This window comes from Stegodyphus dumicola, chromosome 4 (assembly GCF_044657685.1).
Source record: "Stegodyphus dumicola isolate Sdum_Otavi_A_Nest chromosome 4, ASM4465768v1".
In the NCBI taxonomy this organism is placed as follows: Eukaryota; Metazoa; Arthropoda; class Arachnida; order Araneae; family Eresidae; genus Stegodyphus; species Stegodyphus dumicola.
The window spans coordinates 10270302-10295073 of NC_140771.1; the positions used below are offsets into that span (position 1 = coordinate 10270302).

A 24772-nucleotide genomic window follows, 5' to 3' on the forward strand; every position below is an offset into this window, starting at 1 on the left:
GATTTTAAAGACATTGATTGCATATTGTACTTATTACATTAACCACTTTACCGTTTGCCCCTTGACAAACTAGTCGATTTGAGAAATGTTATTAAGCGTTCGCAACGGCACACAATTGGGCCTTACTCCAGAGAGAGACTGTTTTCTACCCCCCTTCATCCAGAATGCAGCGAAAATGAAAAGAAGTGAATGATGGCTTAATCGGACACGTTTTCTCTACAGCGGGATTGTATCAGAATCACTCAAAGAAGTGTTTTAAAAGATGACAAATAGGAATACATTTCCGGTCCCTTTTCAGCTGGCATTGCAATAGAACAACTGCTCATTTGAAAGTATGCCTCTCGGTCGGCCGTTTTATTTGTACTATCAAAAATCTGTGCGCATCTGTCTGTTTGTTCGTTTGTCTGTAACATCATCTCCTCCGGAACGGCGGGGAGTTGGGTTTCGAGAGAAGTAACCTCGGATTTCAAAAATTTGTGGGAAGCCTTTTCGATCATTATCATCTGCATACGACTTTAATCAGCCGAGATATTTATTAAAAACTCTTAACTGAAATTGAAAAAGCAAATTTTCGCAACTTGTAGGAACTTGAAGGAGGAAAATAACGTAACAACTGGGGTCAGAAGTGAGCAGCCTTCCCTTGCCACTTTATGGCAACCCTAAAACTGCTTTGCGGGGAAAGCCACCTCACCGCGCCTGTACATTTCGTAACAATATAAAAGCCAGGTGCTTAGCATAGCAGCAGGGTTACCAAAATCCAACGACTAACTTTGATAGTTGATTGACTGAAAGAGGAATAATGAGAAACACTTAAGCAAAGAGAATAAAAAAATTGAGAATATGTTTTTGAAAATTATCTTTGCTTATTGAAGGTGTTATATAAGAAGCATACACTGAGCCAGCACTATAAAATTAGTCAAGTTTTCACCAAAAGGGAGATAAAGCACTTATTTTAATTTTTAAAATCTGATCAAAAGGTCGCAAATTTTCTATTTTCTAATTAATTATCTATAAATTATTTATGATAGATTCCTTAATTCACTATTCACCTTTGGTAAGTTATTACTCTGTAAATTTGACAACTCTGCAGCAGTGTAAAATATTACTCTGCATGATATAAAAACTGTTAAGTTTTTGCACGATCGTGTCTCCTTCATGTTAAACAACAGCTAAGAAGTTATGTCATAATTCCTAAAGCTGCATTCAAAGAAAATTAACTATTATCAAAAACTAACCTGTCTAAAGAGCTCTTCAGCCTTTTTCAAATTAAAATTCCGGGCTAGAATAAAGAAAAAATTAGCATCAAGAATAAAGCATCATACATAAATACGTTCACAGAAAAATAAAAAAAAAAGAACAGTCATAGTCTATTCAGTTAGCCAAATACAGTTACAGACACACAAAAATACACAAGAAAAGTGTAAAGTACTTGGATCGTACAGAAAGGATTGACACAAGGGCTCTCGCGATGAAACTATTAGACTATGCAAAGGGAAAAGAAGTGAAATAGACACAAGGGAGTGTGAGCTACTCAGAATGCATAAATGGAGCTGGCCGCAAGCGAACAGTATAAGTCAGGACCCGTCCCTTTTGCCGTCGTCATTGAGAGAGTGGACAGCAATGATTTAAGGTGATTATCACGGTCAGCGTTGGACAGCGTGGTTCCTATGGAAGGAAGGGATACAGCGTAGTGAATTAATTCCATATCGTCGTATGGTGTCGGTGTGCGGGAATAAAGCACCTCCAAGGCGTACTGTGTTCCGTTGGTTGGCCAAGTTCAGCAGTGGAGTGGAGAACACAGCCAAAGATGTCAGCGCGGGACGACCAGCAATATCGCATACAGCAGCAAATGTGGCAGCAGTGTCGGATTTGATTATGGCGAACAGGCGCACAATGTTCAACAAGATGCAGGACGAGACAGGGCTTGCGCAAGGAACATTGCAGGTGATTGTGCATGGTGATTTGGAGATGACAAATCTGTGTGCAAAGTGGGTGGGCCTCGGACTATACCTTGCTGGACAACATGAAAGACGTAGTCAGGGGCCAACATGTTGTATTTTCTGCCGAATTGCATACAATTGCCGATAGGTGGTGCACCAACATCCCATAGACTGGTTTACCAAAGCCTTTCGGGGTCTCCCAGTCAAATGGCAGAAGTGTACTGAAATGGGCGGCGATTATTTCTAACCTGATGGACTATTAGTTTTTTTTTTTCTAATAAATTGTATTCCGCTCTGTGGCAGCATTTGTGTCATTCATTTCTGTACGACTTAAATAACTGTAAACATATAAGGTGTTTCAGTACAGCTTATATAAACTTTTCGAAGAGAAGTAAGTAAAAAGAGGTAGCATTTAATATAGCTATTTGTTTAATATATCGATGAATTCAGCAAATTTAGTCATACAGTAGAGTATCATATTAACGAGTTTTGCTTAAGAGAAGTGAGCAAGCGAGAGCTCGTTAAGAAGACAATTTAATTTTGAAGTAGAAAGGGTATGATAATAATTAATTAAATAATCCTTAGCCATAAATTTTGAAATGAATCATTTTAATGCAGACTGTTTATATGCATAGCAAAGTGCTAGATAATAAAATTACCAGATATAATTTAAGCTGAAAGTACAGATGGATTAACTTTCAAATTTTAAACAAATTATTTCATAAGTGTTTTACCTTTTGATCAATAGATTGCGCTAGTAGCCTTTTCTTTCCTTAGCTAGAACTTTCTTGAATTTTCTATCTATTGTTATCACGGAAACACATACTTCTTCTTCGTCATTTTCACTCGTGCAGCTGAAGAACGATTCTATTTAACCTTAGAAACTAGTTCTGCAAATTAATGTAAATTAAGCTTATTCTTTTTGTTTAATACTCTCAATATTTGTTCTTCTTCGTGTTAATTAACATTTGCATCACCCAAAATTTGCTTTAATACCAACAAGAAGACCGCGAAGGTGGTCAGTTGAAAAAAAAACTGACTTCTACTTCACCAGTGCAGCTCAATATAATCCTTATACCATTACTATAAAGCTATGAAATCAAACAATTTGTGTAATAAACATCCAGACAATAAAAGCTTACCTCTGAGCCATTTCAGCAATACGGCATCTGTATGTTCTGGAGTCAAAACATCGTCTAAGGCGTTACGAAACTAATAAAGAAAATTCAAAGTTAGGAATTATTTATTTATAGTGTATATAAAATAACAAGGCGATCTTTTCAAAAAGAATCAATTTAGATTAATTTTCATTTTATGATATCATTCACAACTTTTTTCATTAGAATTTGATATTCCTTTTTTGAAAATGTGAGACATTTGCAATGCATAAACTCTAAAACACAAAATCCATCTTATATTAAAAGTGTAATTTATGCTGGTTCTCAAAACGTTATTTTAATAACATAGAGATTGTTGTTCTCGTATACATATATATTACAATAAGGCAAAGTAAAGTTACTAAAATGAACTTAAATGAACAAAATTTAAATCTAACGCGAATGCAGCTGAGATTGTTAGTAAAAGTAATTAAAAAATAAATTAAAATTTTCCAGAAGTGACTGCAGAGTTAGAACATTTTCAATATCACGTTTTCATTAATATTCATTGAGCTGCCATCTACTATAAATAAAGTAGGTTCAGAGTAACCTATAGTAACCTATAAATCCTTTTTCATTCAATTTTTTTGTGCGTACAGAAAGAAATTTTTAGCTGTGTCCAGACCGGACACACTGTGCCGCAAAGGGTTAAGTATAAGATTGAACTGGGAACTTCGGCATTATCACAAAGATTTTAGTATGATAACACAGTTTTGTTAATGTTTTCTTTGGGAAGTTATTTTACTTTTTAATAAATTGCTTATAAGAAATATATCAATAAGTTTTTTATTGCTATTATTCACCCTGAATAGAATAATACACCACTTTAAAAAAAAGTATGTAAATTTAGATTTTTGTGCAGTTTGCAGAAAATTACCTGCTTTAGCATTTCTTGCTCCATATTGTTTAGTTTATGGTCAGAAGTCGCCATGTCACATAAAAATCACCCTTCTGAAAAGAAGAGAAAACTAATGAAATATCTTGACAGATTTATAATATTTTGTGAATATAAGATAGTCTTCGAAACGGATTGTCATTTAGCATGATTTAAATTTTAAAAAAAAAAAGTACTTTCAAAAACAGTCATTTTTATAGATGGAAATATTATGTAGATAGGGTACCTTTTGTAAATATTTTAGTAATGTGAGAAAAACTTACATTTTATAATTAACAGAAAAATAATATAAATGTTTTTCAGAAGATGGACATAATATTGAATTTAGGGAGGATGTGATGAGTAAAAAAGATCAGTTTATTTCGTATTAAAACCCTGTTTTCTTGCTATTATGTTACATAACTTTTTCATGTAATTTGTACACTTATAAATTTCGCATTTAGCTCATATTATAAGGTATTTCTTCCACCTTCTTGGCGTGCTTTCGTGGTGCGGTGGTCTGCGCATTGGGCCGGTATACCAGATGTCCGTGGTTCAATTCCCGGCGAAGGCGTTGTTACTTTTTAATTTCTCTTGCTTCCAAAAATCCTAATATCTCTACAATATTACTATTATTATAGTCAAATATAATACAATAATATGATACATAGTTATGAAAAGAATATATAACAAACATAAATATCATCTATCAAAACGTAAATATCATAGTTCCATACATATGAGTTAAGAAAAGTTTGTGAAATAAATAATAAAAGTTAATTTTAAACGAAAAAAAAAAAATTTCTCTTCTACTTGTAGTGATTATCGCTTAGCTCCTCAATAAACAATCCTGAAAGTATAGTCAATATATTGATATGTATAATATCATTAGATTATCCTAACACTATTGAAATATGATCTTAAGAAGTTACAGTTATTCTATCACAATTGATTGCTGCTGAACTAGTGAATTATCTTTAAACTATATTATTAATTATCTCATATTCTACATATATAACCAAATTTGTTGTGCTAAAGATTTACAATAGATAAAAAATCTGATGTGTACACCACATGACTTCCTTGTACGGAATATAAAATTATACGCATTTTTTCTTGCATTTTATTTAAACTTATTAGATTGAATTAAACCTGCTTCGCCGACAGCGCATAAACCATAATAGAATAAATGCATTCTTTAAAATTCACTTTGTTTACCATAGCGACACTCTGGCGCTAGGTTTACTTAACAGTATTATATTTCGTTCATATTATAACTCTGAATGCCCAAAATTTATATCATTTAAAGAATTATCTAATCGTTGCCACATGTTCTGTTCAAATACTATAATAAAGCTAGAACGATGTATAAAAGAAATTAAGCAAACAAAACAAAAAAGAAACAGTTTTTCACAGACGATTGAGTATTTATCATTCAATTAATTCAGTTCTCACTTCGAGAAAAGGCAAAAATACATAAAAACTCAAAATATATGTATTAAAAATTACGAAGTAAATCTTAAACGCTTATTTCCTCGAAAAAATTCAAGAAAGGATTAAGCATGATTTAATTGGAAATAATAAATGAATGCGTTATCTTTTTTGTTGCGAAGCTAAGTTTCTCTAGATTGGGAACAAATCCACTAGTCTCTTGTTTAAAATGTAAACATCAATGGCCGCCATCAAACTAGGCTTAGCGGCACTTAAACAATTTTAAAATTGTTGATAATCCTAAAAATATTGCATACAGATTTACTAAAGGCATAAAATCCTTAACCGGAATATAAAAACTACATAATTCAATCATTTTTAAAGCAAAAAATGTACAATTTACAAACATATAAGAGTAAAGAAACTGAGATCAATGAACCGGGTAACAGAGTGGATATATTTATAAATATATTTATATACGTTGCGCCGCCGATTGAAACCAAAATACGAGGTGCACATCTACATGTTATAGTAGTCCTTATAGACAAAATTTTAACGTTCTGAGGCTACTCGTTTTTGAGTTATGCGAGATACGTACGTACGCACGTACGTACGTACGTTGATACGCACGTACGTACATACGTTCGTACAGACGCCACGAAAAATTCTCTTCACATTTCATTTTAAAGCAGTTTTTTAGTTTTTTTAGAGGAAAAGAGTCCTTTATTCTGTCCTTACGTACAGATATCACGCAAAATCATCGTTAAATTGCATTCGAAAGCGGTCAAAATGGATATTTTCGTTGAAATATGCTGCCTGAAGCTTTTCGCGATTACAATACTTCCTTTTTACTTCGTACAAGGAAGTAAAAAAGGATACCTTACTTTAAAAAAATAAAGCCATTTTTAGCCCAAAGGGGTAGTTTGCCCAGAAGGGCTATTCATTTCGTTTTGGCATTTTGCGTTGCTTCATTATAAACGGCGAATCACTTTTTAAATTGTTGCCACCAAATATTAGAGCCATGCATTAAAGAAATGAAATAACGAAGAATCTGCATAAATGTATGTATGCTTCTCGCATTGCGATGAAACAACGGTACCTAGAGTCATCCAGGTTTGAATAACGTAAGTCTCCCCCCGAATATGGGCATCTGGAAGCCCAAATTTGGCATTTGGAATTCGTTTCATTATCTACGTATTTCATATTTTGTAAAGCATTTATTTGTTTATCGCCGGTTTGGGCTAATTATACTTTTTCCACTATTTTCTAAGGGATACAGATTTTATATATTATTTTTATACATATATAGAGAAATGTACATATAAAACACACTTAATGAGTTACTGATAAAGAGAATGAAAAATTAAATGTTAATTTTGTAGAATAATGTCACCATTGACAAGATAGTCATATCAATAGATATTTATTTTTAATTTAAAGACAAGTTTTGGAACTTAGATTAACAGAGCTATTCTTAGTCGGAACACTTTATTTTAATGCATTAAATTTACTTTGCTAGACACCAAAAAGTTTTTTAAAGTTCAAGAAAACGGGGAAAGAAAAGCAGAAAAACTTATCTTCGGCAAGAAAAAGTCCGTTGAGGGAATTTCAAAGTTTAATTATTATTACTAGTCCAAAGGGGCAATTTGCCTAGAAGGATTATCAATTTCGTTTTGGCATTTTGCTTCGATTCACAATAAGCGTTGTTTCACTTTTCAAATTGCTGCAACCAAATATTACAACTCTGTATTATATTTAAAGAAATTAAATAATGAAGAATCTGCATGAATCTATGTATGTTTCTTGGATTATGATAAACAATACCTAGAGCCATCAAAATTTGAGATCTTCCAGAGAATATGGGCATGTGGAAGCCCAAATTTAAATCTGTTTTATTATCGATTTCACATTTTGTAACACTTCAATGAATTTTTGATTAACAAACTAAACGATTTCAAAGCAATCGGTGGCAACACTGTACGAAGAAAAAAAAAACATTTTTATCTCCAGCACGCAAGACTGTGTATAGGAAATTCTACATTAAAACATTAAGTACGTATTTAATACGTTTTTGCTGTTCCTTTTTTTCTAAGATCCTGTTTTTAACCTAGATGGCAAGGAAATCTGTAAATTCCAAATGAAATCAAAGCCGATGTACCACAGACGCTAAATTGCGGAGCTAATGAGAGGGAAAAGTACTGAAAATTAGCACAAAGAAGAAACCTTGCGGCTTTAAGTTAAAGGAAATAAGATAGAATATGAGTTACAAAACATATTTTGAATGAATGAATGACGGGCCATTGTTATCTCTCAGGTAATAATAATAAAAAAAGGAGGAAAACCTTTAACAGTTGCGAATAGCTTTTAAGTAATATGGCGACTGGCCATTAAAATTGCAGCATCAAGAAGGCCACAGCTGATCGACCGGAAATTTGCGTGATGGCTAGAGTATGGCAGGATATGTAAATAATAAGCAGCACGAAAACATACGGAAATTTATGTGCAAGCGGAATAATATCGGGTCTGTCTATAAGTTCATGGGCATTAAGAGTATGCGTGAAATTCAGTATGACGCATTTACTAAAACAATACAATTTTGAACCTGTTAAAACTTGTCATCGTTTGACTAACATATTGTTACGAAATGTCAAGGCGCGGTAAGATGGCTTCCCCGCAAAGCAGTTTTAGAGTTGCCATAAAATGGCGGGGGGGAGGCAGGGTTGCCACATTTGGCGAGAAATCGCCCATTTGGCGACAAAATTTGCGATATACCATGGACGGTTGGAGAACCTTTTGGAAGGTGTGTGTGTGACTATGGCTAAGCCTCGAGGGCTATCTGCCTAAGAGGAGGGATGCCTTCGTGGACGACTTTCTAAAGGAAACTGGCTCGTATACACGTTACATATGGGGAAAACCACGAAAACGCCCATGCAGCCAGCCCGTTCGCGGGATTCGAACCTCGGACCGAACTACCAGTGTTCAGCGACGACGCTCGGCCGCTGGTGGGCCCCTTCTGGAAGGAATTCTAACCGGTTTAGCCCAGAATGTTCTCGAACACAAGCCGAAAGCTATATAAACCCTGCTGGTACGCGGAGAGGTAGTAGTATTGAGTGTGTGTGCCTCGTCTAGCGAGCTGATAGTCAGTCATTGAGCGGGCGTCTCGAAGTCTACCGCCGAGTTGGTCGTCGAGTGCATCGAGAGAGTCTTTTAGTGCATCGTCGAATTTTGTCTTAGACTGTGCTGAGTGGAGACCTATACCCTTGTGCATCGCGTGGACAGTCTCTAGAGTACGTGGAGTTCCGAGAACGATTAAACAGAGTCGGAAGCTGTACTCTGGTGCTTTGCAGTGAAGCTGTCTCCACCGTTATTGCCTGAAATTATGAAGGCTGTGTCGCTAAACGTGTCAGAGTGTTTATAACAGTTAGACGACAGTATTTTGGAGCTGTCCTGAGAATATTGGTAAATAAAGTGTGTTTCGATGCTTCATCAAGTGTCGTCGTTATTCACTCCAAATCTACGAACCCCGTACGAACGTGAAGGAAGAAAATAACAGAACACTTACATTTTTGATACTATTTCAATAACAAGCAAGACAGCGAAGGTACATCCTAGCAAGGTAGAGAGCGGAGCTAAAGTGTGTAGTTATCCCATATGGAGCACACAAAAGGAAAGGTTTTGGTTTGAGTTAAAAGTTTCAGTTCCCAATTATTACGTCATCAACGCTGCGCAGGCCACGCAAAATCAAAAGATCTAGAAATGGCGCAATCGAGAGAAATTATTACGATTTTTAGAACCGAGAGGGAGAATTAAAGAGTTTACCATTAGTTTAAATTATAATTCTGATTCACACATTTTTTTTTACCTTATATATATATATATATATATCTAATTTTAATATTTGAATATTCGATTTAAACTGATAGATGCAAATAAAAAAAAAAAAAAAAAAAAAAAAAAAAAGATTTTTATCATTTACATGCAAGTTATTCCCCAAAGCTGCTCTGAGAATCGCATTCTTTATGCGCACTTTGGTCATGCTTCAGTACCTTGATATACTACAGGAAAAATGCGAAATGTGAAAATTGTCTTGTGTTTTTTAAAGCTTAAGCACATCTTTAGCGCTATAATAAGCTGATAACAAAGATAAAAATTTAAAATAAGTCCTGAAGGGACATACTTTGAGTTTTTGCAAGCTTAAATAGTTGCTCACTTAGCATGATATTGTTCAAGGGTAAGCTCTAGTAAAAGAATAAAATAATTGTGACTCCTAATTCTATTGTTCCTTTTTCTGAGAAAATAATTCTGTTGTATTCACAGGATCATCGATTTCATAAAATTTCCTTCTTTTTGTGCCTTTCACGTAATGTGTTCAAATGATGGACTTTAACTTTACGTAAGCGGTTTTCTTTCTTTTGAATTTTTTGCCTATAATCAGCGATAGTTGACGGAGTCTGAAAAATGAACACGCCTGGGCAGGGCCGATCCTAGGCCAATGGCTAGCCGCGACCTTTCTAAGATCGCCGTCCCCAAATTAAAAAATATTTGATGCGTACACCACATGACTTCCTTGTACGGAATATTGAATTAAACGCATTTTTCTTGCATTTCATTTAAACTTATTGGATTGAATTAAATCTACTTCGCCGACAGCGCCTAAACCACAATAAAATAAATGCATTCTTTAAATTTCACTCTAGTATTTGTTTACCATAGCAGCACTCTGGCGCTAGAATTCACTTAAAAATATTATTGTAGCTAAATTTCTATTACTGTCAGTTTGCGCTCAGTGCTTCAGTACAAATTTTAAATTTTCGGAAAATACAGTTAGTTTTTTCTTTATAAAACAAATTCTTATACACTATTAAGTAAAATAAATCAAGAAAGATAATCATCTATGTATAGAGATGACACACTGAAAATTTCACATATGTATGTCCAAAACAATATGACTTCTTAAAACTCGAAAATCAGCTAAAATTCTCACTTTTTGTGTTGCGCAAAAGTGATGACTCCCTTTCAGTATTATATTTCGTTCGTATTATAACTCATAATGCACAAAATTTATATCATTTAAAGAATAGAATTATCTAATCGTTGCCGCATGTTCTATTCAAATACTATAATAAAGCTAGAAAGATGTATAAAAGAAATTAAGCAAACAAAACAAAAAAGAAACAGTTTTTCACAGACGATTGAGTATTTATCATTCAATTAATTCAGTTCTCACTTCGCGAGAAGGCAAAAATACATAAAAACTCAAAATATCTATATTAAAAATTACGAAATAAATCTCAAACGCTTATTTCCTCGAAAAAATTCCAGAAAGAATTAAGCATGATTTAATTGTCAATAATAAATGAATGCGTTATCTTTGTTGTTGCGAAGCTAAATTTCTCTAGATAGGCAACAAATCCACTAGTCTCCTGTTTCAAATGTAAACATCAATGGCCGCCATTAAAAACATGCTTAGCTGCAATTAACAACTTTAAAATTGCTGATAATTCTAAAAATATTGCGCAAAGATTTACTAAAGGCATAAAATCCTTAACCGGAAGATAAAAACAACATAATTCAATCATTTTTAAAGCAAAAAATGTACAATTTACAAACATATAAGAGTAAAGAAACTGAGATCACTGAGCCGGGTAACAGAGTGGATATATATATATAAATATATTTATATACGTTTGGTGCGGTCGATTGCAACCAAAATACGAGGTGCACATCTACATGTTATAGCAGTCCTATATACAAAATTTCAAAATTCTGAGGCTACTCGTTTTTGAGTTATGGGAGACACGTACGTACGTACGTACATACGTTCGTACAGACGCCACGAAAAATTCTCTTCAGAATTCATTTTAAAGTAGTTTTGTAATTTTTTTGAAGGAGTCTTTTATTATGTCCTTACGTACAGGTATCACGCAAATCATCGTTAAATTGCATTCGATAGCGGTCAAAATGGATATTTTCGTTGAAATATGCTGCTTGAAACTTTTCGCGATTACAATACTTCCTTTTTACTTCGTACAAGGAAGCAAAAAATGCTCAATGATTAATAAAATTGTTATTCCATACTCACTAAGTACCTACATATGACAAACTGTATGAAAAGTACACATGACAAATACTTACGATGAATTTAAAATATTTAGGTGTGGTATCTGCAGTGTCCGGCCGCCCCTTATTTCGGCCACCCACGTACGTTTACGCCCTGCACCTCGCTAGGAACGGACCTGTGAACAGGTATCGGATAAAAAGGTGCTGAATGAAAATTGTTGCGAAAGTGAATACATGTCTTATGAAATAGCAACACGCGAATACATTTTTTCCGTATGAAAACAATAAAGTGTTTGAGTTATAGAGACATTGGGTTGTTTCGAAGCAGGAGATATGATAAATGAGCAATGCCCTCGCCGGGACTCGAACCACGGACCTCTTGAATTCGCGTCGAGCGTGCTGACCACTACACCACGAAGGCGGGAGAAATGTCTTATATACTCCTTCTTTTAAGGGGTGTTGGAACCCGAAAAATTTTCAAAACATGGTGATTTCATATTTTTGTATTTTTAAATTCTCTATACTTTTATCTTTCTAAAAATACCTTTCTTTAATCGCTATGAAAATTGGAACTGTAAAAAATCTAGTTTTAATTTGTCATCGAATGTTTTGATTAACGGGGATTTTTACATAAAAACGCGTTTTTCTCCAAACGTGATTTTTTTATACTCGAGGTACCTTTTCTTAGGAACTACTGCTCACAGGTATCTAAAATTTTTATGGCTTATTTATTAGGTTTCCTAATATTTATTAAAATGAGCGTTTTGTGATAAACTAAGGAAAAAAATTAACAAAATTTTTTGTGTGAGAAAAGTGCTAATTTTTCTATGCCTAACAAAATATTCTGTAAATTACTCTAAAATTCAGAATGTTTCAAAAGTTCACTTACACGATAATCACATAGGTATACTTTAATTCCACACAAAATTTCAAGCGTGTATCTGCGGCAGATTTTGAGAAAAGGTACATCAAAAATGACCAATTTAACATTGTCAGTATAGGGGTTGTTGATACCCCTTAAAGGGCGACGGGGGTTTTAGGGGACACAGTCGCCGAATCCGGGTGGCCAAATTATTCACTACCTTTTTTAGTTCGGGCGCCACGGTAGAGACATAGGATATTTCGAAGCAGAAGGTATGAAAAATGAGCAATGCCCTCGTTAGGACTCGAAACATGGACCTCTCGAATTCGCGTCGAGCGTGGTGACCACTACACCACAAAGGCATGTTAAGAAAGCGGGAAAAATACCTTATAGCGTATATTTTTGATAGATATGTGGATTTTCCACGACGATCATTATCATCATATATATATTGCTCCGTTTATATACGTAAGGTGATTTCAGTAAACTCCATTTCTGACACATAATAATAAGGTACTTAAAGATCAGCTGCTTTATAGTACTCAAATAAATGCACACGAACGTAGACTGACGTATACACACGGGAAAAAGCAATGCTTTTTGCTACACATGAGAGTAAAATACATTATTTCACAACTTTATTAAAATGTCTTCTAAGAAGAAATTTTTCTCAAATAACTGAGCAAAAATATAAGCAGCCATTAATTCTGCAGATGATTGCATTCTTTGTAAAATATACAGTGGTTCCATTCATTGGAATTAAGTCTTTATGCCCACTTAAATTATCTGTTGTCAAGTCCTTCAGCGGCCGAGCGGTAAAGTCACTGAACACTGGTAGTTCGGTCCAAATCCCGCGAACAGACTGGCTGTATAGGCATTTTCGTGGTTCTCCCCATGTGTAACGTGTGTACGAGCCAGTTCGCCTTAGAAAGTCCTCCATGAAAGCATTCTCTTCTCTTAGGCAGATAGCCCTTGAGGCTTTGCCGTAATCACATAAACGAACAAAGCAAATCAATTATTTGTTTATTTTATTTGCAAAATAAATTAAAACTTTTAATAAATATACGTATATGGACGCGGCACCATATAAAAATTAGATTTTGTAACTTTTACAGAATTAATTTTATAAATTAAAAAATGTCAAACATTACTATTTGCCTCATTTAAAATATTTTGTTGCTGTGGAAGTATGTATGTGTATGTAACGGTTGCTAAGATAAAAGTATGTATGTGTATGTAACGGTTGCTAAGATAAAAGTTGTGAAAGGATTTACGTATTGTGAAAGGAAACCTGGATCTGTCGTTTCTTAATGAAATGGATGGAAAAGAGATAAATGCGGCTAAAAACTCAGGCAGGTATACTGTAAATACATACTGTAAAAAAGAATGTTTATTACTGTCATCATAAACACACTACATTAAAAAATGATGGTTTGTAGTATATTGTCTTTTGTTTCTTGGTTTAATTTTTACCTCTGCTAAAAATAGCTATTTTTCCAAACCCGAATTTTTTTTTTGTGGTCCGCGTTGATTATTTTTGTGTTGTAAGGTACTTCTCCTGCCTTCCTAGCGTGCCTTCGTGGTATAGTGGTCAACACACTGAGCCGGTATTTCAGAGGTCCGTGGTTCGATTCCCGGCGAAGACAGTTGCATATTTTTCATCTTTCCGGCCTCCAAAAAATCTTAATGCCTCTACAGTGCATTTAAACATATTTTAACTTTTTGTAAATCTACTTAATTCTTGTCGAAGCTCAGCATCAACTCTTGTTCTTCTTTTAGCCCAAAGGAGCATTTGCTCAGAAGGGCTATTAGTCTCAAAACGTCATTATGTAGCGTTTCGCTATAAACGCGAATAACTTTTTAAATTGTTGCCACCAAATTTATTTAAAGAAATTACATAATGAAGCATCTGCATTAATGTATGTATGTTTCTCGCATTCTGTAAAACCGATGGTATCTACAGCCATCAAATTTTGAGTAACGTGATCCTCCCCCCAAACATGGGCACCTAGAAGCCCTAATTTGTTTTATTATCTATTTCACATTTTGTAAAACTTTAACGAATTTTTGATTAACAAACTCAACGATTTCAAAGCGAGCAATGGCAACACTATATAAGAAAAAAAAAAAAAAAAAAAAAAATTCTCCAGCGCGCGAGACTGTGCATCGGAAATTAGAAAGATATACTGTTTTTAAATATTTCCCCACATACTTTCAATAAAGAAACATCTCTACTTCCAATGATCAATGATCCTAGATCAATGCGTATGTGGAGATAGAGGAGACCCTAATCATTATATAAATGCCTGTCCCTTAACTAGATCATTTCACATTAAATTACTTACCTCAAACACAAATGCTTTTATTAAATTTCAAATATAGAATAAGCATTTCAGAAAGAAAACAGAAAATAGCATGATGTACGTTTCATCCACAGAAGAAAAACTTTGTGCTAATTAATTAAATACAGCTCAGTTACCCGAAACTCCAATAATTATAACTTATTAATACTTCTATTACGAATTACAAATAAATTTTACTATTATGAATATACAAACATATACTACAAATGATGAACTATGAAAAATATGATCTCTTATAAGCCTGATCCTAAAGATCTAATATGATTAATTATATACCATGACAAAATTCTGCATACTAAAAAAATTGTAACAAAATTTATACTACTAAAAATCTGGAAATATGACTCCAAAGTTTGTAAGTGCAAAGGCACCGACAGTAAACATTTATTTATTTATTACATTCTAAATTAATAAAAATGGCAGTGCAAAAGGGCTATACCCATTTAACTTTTAGGAAATATTGGGTCATTTCAACCTACACCTGTTTTTAAGTATTTTGTGATATTGCTGTTGAAGGGAATTTTATATGATTTAAGTGCGAAGAATGTGATATTTAATGAATAAAGGTAACACAAAATACGTTAAAAAAACGCCCATTTGCGCGTAATATAAAATCTGAAAGCTTTTAGAGCTTATTTTATTTATTAGTCCAAAGGGGCTTTGTCACTGAAGGACTATTGTTTTCGTTTTGCGATTTTACGTTGGTTCACTATAAATGTCCGTTTCACTTTTCAAACTGTTGCCACCAAATGTTAGAGTCCTGCATTATATTTGAAGAAATGGAATAATGAAGAATGTGCACAAATGTATGTATATTTCTCGTATTGTGATAAAACAACGGTACATAGAGCCATCGAATTTTGAATGACCTATTCTTAGTGCGAATATGGGAATGTGGAAGCCCAAATTTGAAATTTAGAATTTGTTTTATGATCGATTTCATATTTTGTAAAACTTTAACGAATTTTTGATTAACAAACGCAAGGATTTCAAAGCGAGCAATGGCAACATCGTACAGAAAAAAACATTTTTATCTCCAGCGCGCGAGACTGTATCGGAAATTCTAAAGATATGCTCAATTTAAAATTATTTTGCGAGATTGCTCTTGAACTGAATTTTATGGTTTAACTTCGATGAACAAAAAAAAAAAAAAAGTCCCTTTGGACGTAATTTAAAATCTGAAACCTTTCAGATTTTCTTTTTTTCTTTTTTTAAATTTTTTCCCCCTTCATTTAAAAATGCTTTATTTTTTCTTATATACAGTATCAGCTAACTCTGAAAATTAAACAGGAATAAACTAACGAAACCTAACAGATGTAAACATCTAAAAACAATAGCATTCGGAATTGACGCTAATAATACAGGTGCTCTATCAACAACCACAGGTTATGGTATTAATGTATTACCAGATTTACTTATATATACAAAAAGAAGGTAATAATAACTAATAAATAATATTTCGCTTCCGATTTTACAGCATTAAAGGACTTTCTTTATAAGCATGTCTACAACGATGTTATTATAATGTGTTGCATAATTTTTACATTTAGAGATCATTTTCTTAATTGTTTCCTTCACTTTATCTCTCGTTGGAGCGAAAATGCTTATTTTTAGTCCAAAGGGATTTGAATCCCGAAGGACTATTAGTTTCGTTTTGGCATTTGCGTCGGACGGATAAATGTCGGTTCACTTTTCAAACTGTTGCCATAAAATGTTAGAGTCCTGCATTATATTTGAAGAAATTAAATAATGAAAATCTGCGTAAATGTATGTATATTTCTCACATTGTCATAAAATAACGGTATATAGAGTCATCGAATTTTGAATAACGTAATCCTCCAACGAATATGAGCATGTGGAAGACCAAATTTGAAATTTGAAATTTGTTTTATGATCGATTTCCTATTTTTTAAAACTTTGACGAATTTTTGATTAACAAACTCAAGGATTTCAAAGCGAGCAATGGCAACGTTGTGCAGAAAAAACATTTTTATCTCCAGCGCGTGAGTCTCTGTATCGGAAATTCTAAAGATATGCTCGTTTTAAAACTATTTTGCGATATTGCTGTTGCACTGGATCTTATGGTTTAAGTGAGAGGAACATGATATTTAATAAAGAAAGGTAACACACAAAATGTTAAAAAACGCCCCTTTGGACGTAATTTAAAATCTGAAACATTTCAGATTTTTTTATTTTTTTTTATTTGTTTGTTTGTTGTTTTTTGCATTGTCGAAATCTTGCGTTCTTTATCTTAGTGAAAAAGTAAGTAGCATTAGTAAAATTTCCCATTTGAGGTAATTCAAGGAAAGATATTCAAGTTAGATAATTCCAGGAAATTTCTTGCCGTATTTAATTTTTTCACTTTATGAATCTAACATTAAATATTATAAATCTTATTGGATCGTAAGAAGCATAAATTTAATTTAATAATTTAATCATTGACTCAAGCGGAAATTTTAAGCTGCGAAAAATGTATGAATATTGTCCTTTTGCTGTGTGATTTACTGTAAAGTTCTAATTATAAAATCTGTTAGCGCTTCATATATTAAAGTTTCCAAATATTATTTTCATGCTGATAAAGTAACGCATTTTTTGAAAAACTTTCAGCTCATTTTTTATATCAGAAAGCACCCACGTAGAAGTTTCAAAATTAAAAATATGATTTTTAAGATTAAAACATATTTCATGCAGTTTTTTATTTTCAAAATCTAGCTTTTAAAGTTTATTGGGCATTTTCTGTAACACGTAAATTTGCCATTTCTTTCACTGATTTATAAATTCAAATATCAGAATATACATCATTGCAAAGAGAGATATTTGTATCATGTTAAAATCTATTTCATGAACAGTTTTAGACCGAGTGCAATTTTTCTCCTTAAGTACGTATTTTGGTAATCTTTTAAAATATATTTCATGTAGTTATTTCCAAAATCTAGTTTTTATAGTTTATTGGGCATTTTCTGGGACACAAATTTGACGTTTATTTTACTGATTAATAAATTCAAATATCAGAATATACATCATTGTAAAGAGAGATATTTACACCATGTTAAAATTTATTTCATGGAAAATTTTAGAATGAGTGCAATCTTTCTCCTTAAGTGCATATTTTAGTAATCCTTTTGTTTCTTGTACTACTAAAATAATCTGATGTTTAACATTTTAGACGAAAAAATTAAAAAAAAAATCTGAAAGCTTTTGGATTTTATATTACGTTCAAAAGGGCGTTTTTTTAGCGTTTTGTGTGTTACCTTTATTTATTAAGTATCATGTTATTCACACTTAAAACACATAAAATTCAATTCAACAGCAATATCGCAAAATATTTAAAAACATCATATTTAGAGCTTCCGATACGTAGCCTCGTGCGCTGGAGATAAACATGTTTTTTTCTTTCTTTCTTTTTTTTTTTTTTTTTTTTTTTCGTGCAGTTATGCCATTGTTTGCTTTGAAATCTTTGAGTTTGTTAATCAAAAATTCATTAAAGTTTTACAAAATTTTAAGTAGAGAATAGAACAAATTCAACATTCAGAATGCGGGCTTTGAAGTATCTATGTTCGGTTGGAGGACTACGTTATTAGAAATTTGATAGTTCTAGGTACTGTTGTTTCTTCACCGTACGAGAAACATTCATGCATTCATGCACATTCTTCATTATTTAGTTTCTTTAAATATAATACATGGGGATTATATTTGGTGAAAACTGTTTGAAAAGTGAATCGACGCAAAAAGCCGTTTTGAAATTAATAATTCAATAAATCCTTTTAGGCTAATGCTCTTTGGGATAACAATATGGATAAAAACAACTGCTTATTTATGCTTCAGCTAAAAATTGTAAACGATGTTTCGTTTTGGGCAAGAGTTGTGTGATTAACCTTTACTCTTTATTGAGAACAAGAGAGTTTTATTTCTATAGTAATTTTTGAGATGCACAGATTTATTCACAGAATAATGTGATTTTATGAACATTTCTAGAAATGTTATATTTGTCTGAGAAAATGTTAATTATCCTCTTTCGTGATCGTTTTCAAATAGAATGTTCGTGAATTTCCTGAGTGAAATGTTTCTTCTGATTTGATGTCTTTTCACCGCTATCGGACAGAACATTTTACAAATTTATTCAGCAAAATAAATGTGGAAAATTAAGCGACATTGTTTATCCAAATCTATGACATTCGATATTAAAAATTACAATTGTAATTTATATAGCTACCTGATACGTGAAATTACAATCTAATCTCTACATATAATAAGAGTAAGAGTCTGTCTGTCCGTGTGTGTGTCTTTCGTTCGCGCTGATAGTAAGCTAATAGACCCCCGGCTACGAAATTTGGTACATAGATGCATCTAAACAAGAGCCAATGCGCCTCGAAGCGATTTTTTCGAAATTCGAATTCGAATTTTTTTTATTTTATGTTTTGTGACGAAATCGCGTCATTTTGAGATATAATGGGCTATAGGAAAGCGAGATTTTACTCTACGCACTCCATTTTCACATCGTCATGAAGCGTAGGCACTTAGCTATTTAACTTAAAATAAATTTCTTGTTTCAATAAATCGATTGAATACGAATTTATTTAACAAAGGGACACCTCTTCAACGGGATTTTTCTAAAAAAGTTTATTTTTAAAAATGTACAGTTTATTTTTCTTTGATTTTTGGACAACGTTAAACTTTCATCCTTGCGGCTGCTTTTACAAAAAGAATTTTGGAAAAATGATAATATTTTGTATTTAAAAATTTTTTTTTTAAATGAAGCTTCCGAGTACACTTCTCACATCTCACATCTTTAAAAATGTGATTTTGGCAACAATTTTCCTGTTATTGTTGTTGATAGATTTTTGATGAAATAGCATCATTTTGAATAGTTTCATTCTTTTAGAAATATGGGTTTGGCAACAATTTTTCATCGTATTTCTTATGTCACTGTTTTTAAGAGATTGGCATATTTCATTGTCATTTTTTTATATATTTTATTGATTTTTTTTTAAAGTTGTTGTGCAGAGTAAAATTCTGCGCGGAATTTTATGTTTTTTGAGTTGCTTTCATGTAATTTTTGCTTATTTCACTGTTTGTAAGATGTTGAAAAGTTTTGCATGATTTGTGTTCTTCAACGGAAAGTTGGTTAATTTTTTTATTAGGATAATTTATATTTGTATTAAGGGATATAGCTCATTTCATTGTAATTTTTTTCTCTTGAAAATATAAGATAAAATATCATTAATTATACTTTGCTTTTCAGAATTTTTTTGTTTTTTGTATTCTTTACCATTTGAGTTCTTAAGATTTTGCAAAGGGAATTTGGTTAATTTATTTATTAGGATAATTAATATATGTATTAAGGGATATTGCTTATTTCATTGTAATTTTGTTATACGTAATAACTTTTTTATGAAATAGTTCTGCAGAGTAACATTCTGCGCAATTTTTTAAATTTAACGTTTGGTGTTTCCTTCAGCTATTTTTCCGGTACATTTAAAAGCCAGACGAAGGCTGGCAGCGAAGCTGCTAGTATATAATATTATAAGAATGTGGAAGAAAAGAGATGAAGAGAGCTGTAATATTAATTGAAGTGTAATGATATTTTTCATAAAGAAAATGAATTTCAGGATGGAAAGAAATTAATTTTTTTAAAACTGGATTAAGATGTAATCTGTTTATAAACTTGTTTAAAAAAAAAAAAAAAAAAAAAAAAACTGGGGAATCTGGTTTTTCCGTACGTGGGTTACAAATGTAATAGAAAAGTCATCGCTTTCTGAGATAAATACTGGCATTCATTTTGTTAACTCAACAGAAAGTTACGCGAGGGGACATATTTTTGTTCCATCAATTTTTCATCATTTTCAACATCATCAATTAAGAGCTTTTCTTCTTCCATTGAGTTAAAACATTTGTTTCCATGTCTGAATAATAACTTAGATGTATAGTATAGTAAATTACATATAAAAAATGTAAGTTCTTGCCCGATATTTTAATTCCGAAAATTTAATTATATTTAAATCTAATTATATTTAATTAATTATATTATTTTAAGAAAATTTAATTATATTTAAATCTGTTATTATCCTAATAAACGTTATATGCAAAACCACTGCAGAAAATATGGGTAAATGAATTATTTTGAAGTAATACTGTAAACATTTAGACAAAGTAATAATAATAATAAATAAAAAAACTTAACCCCCCCCCCAAAAAAAAAAAAAAGTCTGAAAGGTTTCAGATTTTAAATTATACCTAAAGGGGCGTTTTTAAACATTTTGTGTGTTACCTTTATTTATTAAATTTCATGTTCTTCGCACTTAAACCATAAAATTCAGTTCCACAGCACTATAGCAAAATAATTTTAAAATGAGCATATCTTTAGAATTTCCGATACAGAGTCTCGCGCCCTGGAGATAAAATGTTTTTTCTTTTTTTTTTTTTTCGTACAGCGTTCCTATTGCTCGCTTTGAAGTCGTTTAGTTTGTAAACCGTTCGTTGAAATGTTACAAAATATGAAATCGATAATAAAAAAACTTTCAAATTAGGGCTTCCACATGCCCATATTCTATGGAAGATTACGCAATTCAAAATTGGATGGCTTTAGGTTGTTTTGTCGCAATGCGAGAAACACACATACATTCATGCAGATTCTTTATTATTTAATTTCTTTAAATAAAATGCAAGGCTGTAATATTTGGTGCCAATCATTTGAAAAGTGAAACAACGCTTATCGTGAATCGACGCAAAATGCCAAAACGAAATTAATAGTCCTTCTGGGCAAATTGGACTAATAATAATAATAATAATAATAAACTTGAAATTCCCTTAACGGAATTATTTCTTGCCGAAGATAAATTTTTTTTAATTTTTCTTTCTTTGTTTTCTTGAACTATAAAAAATATTTTGGTGTCTAGCAAAGTAAATTTAACGCATTAAAATAAAGTGTTCCGACTAAGTATAACAACTCTGCTAATCTAAATTCCAAAATATGTCTTTAAATTAAAAATAAAAATCTATTAATATGAGTCTCTTATCAATGGTGAAATTATTCTACAAGAATTAACATTTCATAAAGAAAATGAATAGCTGAAATACTCCCGAAACGCGTATGCTTGTGTAAATGGGGAAAAAAAAAAAAAAAAAAAAAAGATTCTTTGAGCGTAATATAAAATTTTTCCATATAAATGCATGCATTTTCTTATTCTTTTTCTTGACATAACAGCAAAGATATATTATAAGAATGACGTTTAGCTTGGTGCGTAAACTTCAGAGTAAACTTCAAGGTTTAGAACCTAAAACCTGGGGAAATAAGCAATGCTTTCTGTCGGTGCTAAGTGAAAATCTGGTTCTAGTGCTCAGATTCTTTGAGGGCAGGTCTCACTGTTGATAAGATATATTTTAGCTGACATATAATTAACATATTTTTAGATAGGTCGATATGTCACTGAATGATATGATATGTTATTAGAAGTAGTTTATAAAACATAAACCTTTTTGATAGCAGCTTTTCATTTGATATCTAATGACGCAAATTGCATGTTATGTTTGTATTTTCAGCTTTTTATGAAATACACTATTTTGTAATCTCAGAATGAAAGCTTCTTAGAATTTATTTTTATTACGTTTTGAGTTGATGCTTTGTTATATTATTACGCAAAGTAATTAAGCCAAGAGACTTGTTCTGGGTATAAGAAATTACTTTCTTTTCTTAGCTTAGTGTAAAATAATTTTCAGTTCAGTCTAATTTTTAATACAAATACAGTTAGTTCTTTATGAAAGTGCCCAGTCCCATTTATGAAGTTACGTTAACATAACAGGAAAACAAAAATTGGTACTTTTCCGTTTCGCCGGCGCAAATCTCGTCAAGCAGACTTTGTTGGCGACAGCATACAGTATACACATAAAAAGTGTTAACAAATGTTAGTTCTAAGATTTTTTTATTTTAAAGGCATGAACATTTTAATATGGTTTAAAATTTTTTAAAAAGCCAATAAATAAAGACAATAAATTCGTAAAAAGACATTCATTTAAGAATTTACTACGGTTTCATGGTTCAACATCCCGATTCGCCGGTTATTATCACGTGACCCCCAAGTGATCTCATCTCACGTAAACTACGCTACAAAAAACTAATTCTCCCATTAATGATTTACATCAATTTCAAGTTAAATCTTGATTTGGAATACAAGTTAGTTTAAATGCAAGAATTATTTCAATTCCTACGAATAGCTTACTCGGAAATTATGTAAAACCGCATTGCTTTACTTCGCTAGTGCATTCTCATTAGAATAGATGAATTTAACCCTTGATTTTGCCTTTTCTATATTTTCTCCTTCCGGTGAGGGGTGTGATTGCATTCTAATTGACTTAATTACCGGGAATGGCCTTACGCCATAAAATTGAACAATCTTGTAAAATTTCTATGTAATTGTATGTCAGTATTGAAAGAATGGCTGCAACTTGTTTTGGAAATGAAGCGTAAAAGGTTGCCAGCGAAGGTATTCCGTTTAGCATCAGTTGTACCGTTATTGGCGACTTTATTGTTTCCGCCGGCAAAACAGAAAAGTACCCCAAAATTTCATTTTTTCCTTTAACAGCCTCGAAGAATAATGGTTTTGATGAATATAGTATTTCCGAATTAAAAAAAAAAATAAGTGCTAAGATTCATTGTAGGGCGCTTTTAAGTTTCTCACCAAAGACTAATTCTCTTAAAAAGTATAATTTAACTGAACAAATGTTAAGTGCTTAGTAAACTATTATGTCCTTAAAAAAGTGTGTTACGTGTCGAAAAGAGCTTCTACCTCTGTTGTCTTTAGGACGCTACTTCGCTCGCTTAGCTTTTGTTAGCCATTGCTCTTTGTTCTGGAAATATAATCTATGCAAAATTGTGGGATGCATACCGCAATAATAAATTACATCTAAAAAAATTGAAAGGTTTTAGATTTTAAATTACGTCCAACGGGGCGTTTTTGTAACATTTTGTGTGTTACTTTTATTTATTAAATATCACGTTCTTCGCACTTAACCCATGAAATTCAGTTCAAGAGCAATATCGGTAAATAATTTTAAAATAAGCACATCTTTAGAATTTCTGATACAGTTCGATCCAGCAGAAGTCTACACACGAGGGTACCTGTGTTCAGAGACCCTACATTTTGTAGAATAAAATAAGACGTTTACGAATCTTGTTAAGAAATAATCTGAGTATTTTACTCGAACGAAAATCTGAAGAAACTAAATTAATAAAGCTGCTAGGAAATTGAGATGAAAATATTAAGCTTGCAAAATAATTTAAATTTTAGGATATGAGAAATTTAAGGATCTAAAATCAAATAGCTGCAGGCCAGGAGGCCATCGAACTGGCGAGCTGCAAAAATTCAGAAGTCTTTGAGAGGTAAAAAGCAAATGGAATTACTCTGGTCATCTGCATGATTTTCTGTACGGTTCGGAGTATTCTTCTCAGTTTCTCAGCTAGGTTGACATTCCGAAGGAAGCTTAGAATTTCGGAGAAAACTTTTAGCAGTTCTTGAATTTTCGCGCTAAGAAACCAGGATAGAAGTTCTTCCAGGATGTTTAGCGACGTTGGAGGCTTGCTTCTCAATTTTTTTTTTTTTGCTGTAGCTGGCTTTGCTCGCAGCACTGGTCTGTCCGAAGATTTGACTTTGCCAGCTCAGGAAAGTTTTCTTGGGTGGCATCTGGGGGTGATTTCCGCTGAGTTCTGGGCTGACTTCCTTTCTGAAGCTTCATCTTATATGCCGCGCAACCACGGAAACTGCTTACATGGTCCCCTTGGCAAAAAATGCAGCAGGGCTTTTCTTTCGGCCTTTTCGAGCATGTAATTTCTGATACACAACGCCGAAGATAAACTGTTTTGTCTGTGCAACGTTGCCATTGCTCGCTTTGAAATCCTTGAGTTTATTAATCAGAAATTCGTTAAAGTTTTGCAAAATAGGGAATCGACAATAAAACAAATTCCAAATTTCAAATTTGGGCTTCCAGATGCCCATATTCGTAGGAGGATAACGCTATTCAAAATTGGATGGCTCTAGTTACCGTTGCTTTATCACAGTGCTAAGAAACATACATACGTACATTTATGCAGA

General features: G+C 32.5%; 1 protein-coding gene and 1 non-coding gene across 2 annotated transcripts in view; both read right to left on the reverse strand.

The window, feature by feature from the left end:
- LOC118187687 (SEC14-like protein 2) overlaps positions 1–24772 on the reverse strand; it is a 70165-nt gene that overhangs the window by 41445 nt on the left and 3948 nt on the right. Inside the window, exons 2-4 of the mRNA XM_035357961.2 lie at positions 3975–4048; positions 3083–3152; positions 1236–1279 (exon numbers count right to left, since the gene is read on the reverse strand). Of these exons, the coding sequence (XP_035213852.1) occupies positions 1236–1279; positions 3083–3152; positions 3975–4028 (168 nt within the window). The 5' untranslated portion in view covers positions 4029–4048. The remainder of the gene's footprint in view (positions 1–1235; positions 1280–3082; positions 3153–3974; positions 4049–24772) is intronic.
- On the reverse strand, positions 11811–11883 carry TRNAS-CGA (transfer RNA serine (anticodon CGA)). The gene has a single exon. It is a non-coding gene; the product is annotated as a tRNA-Ser (tRNA).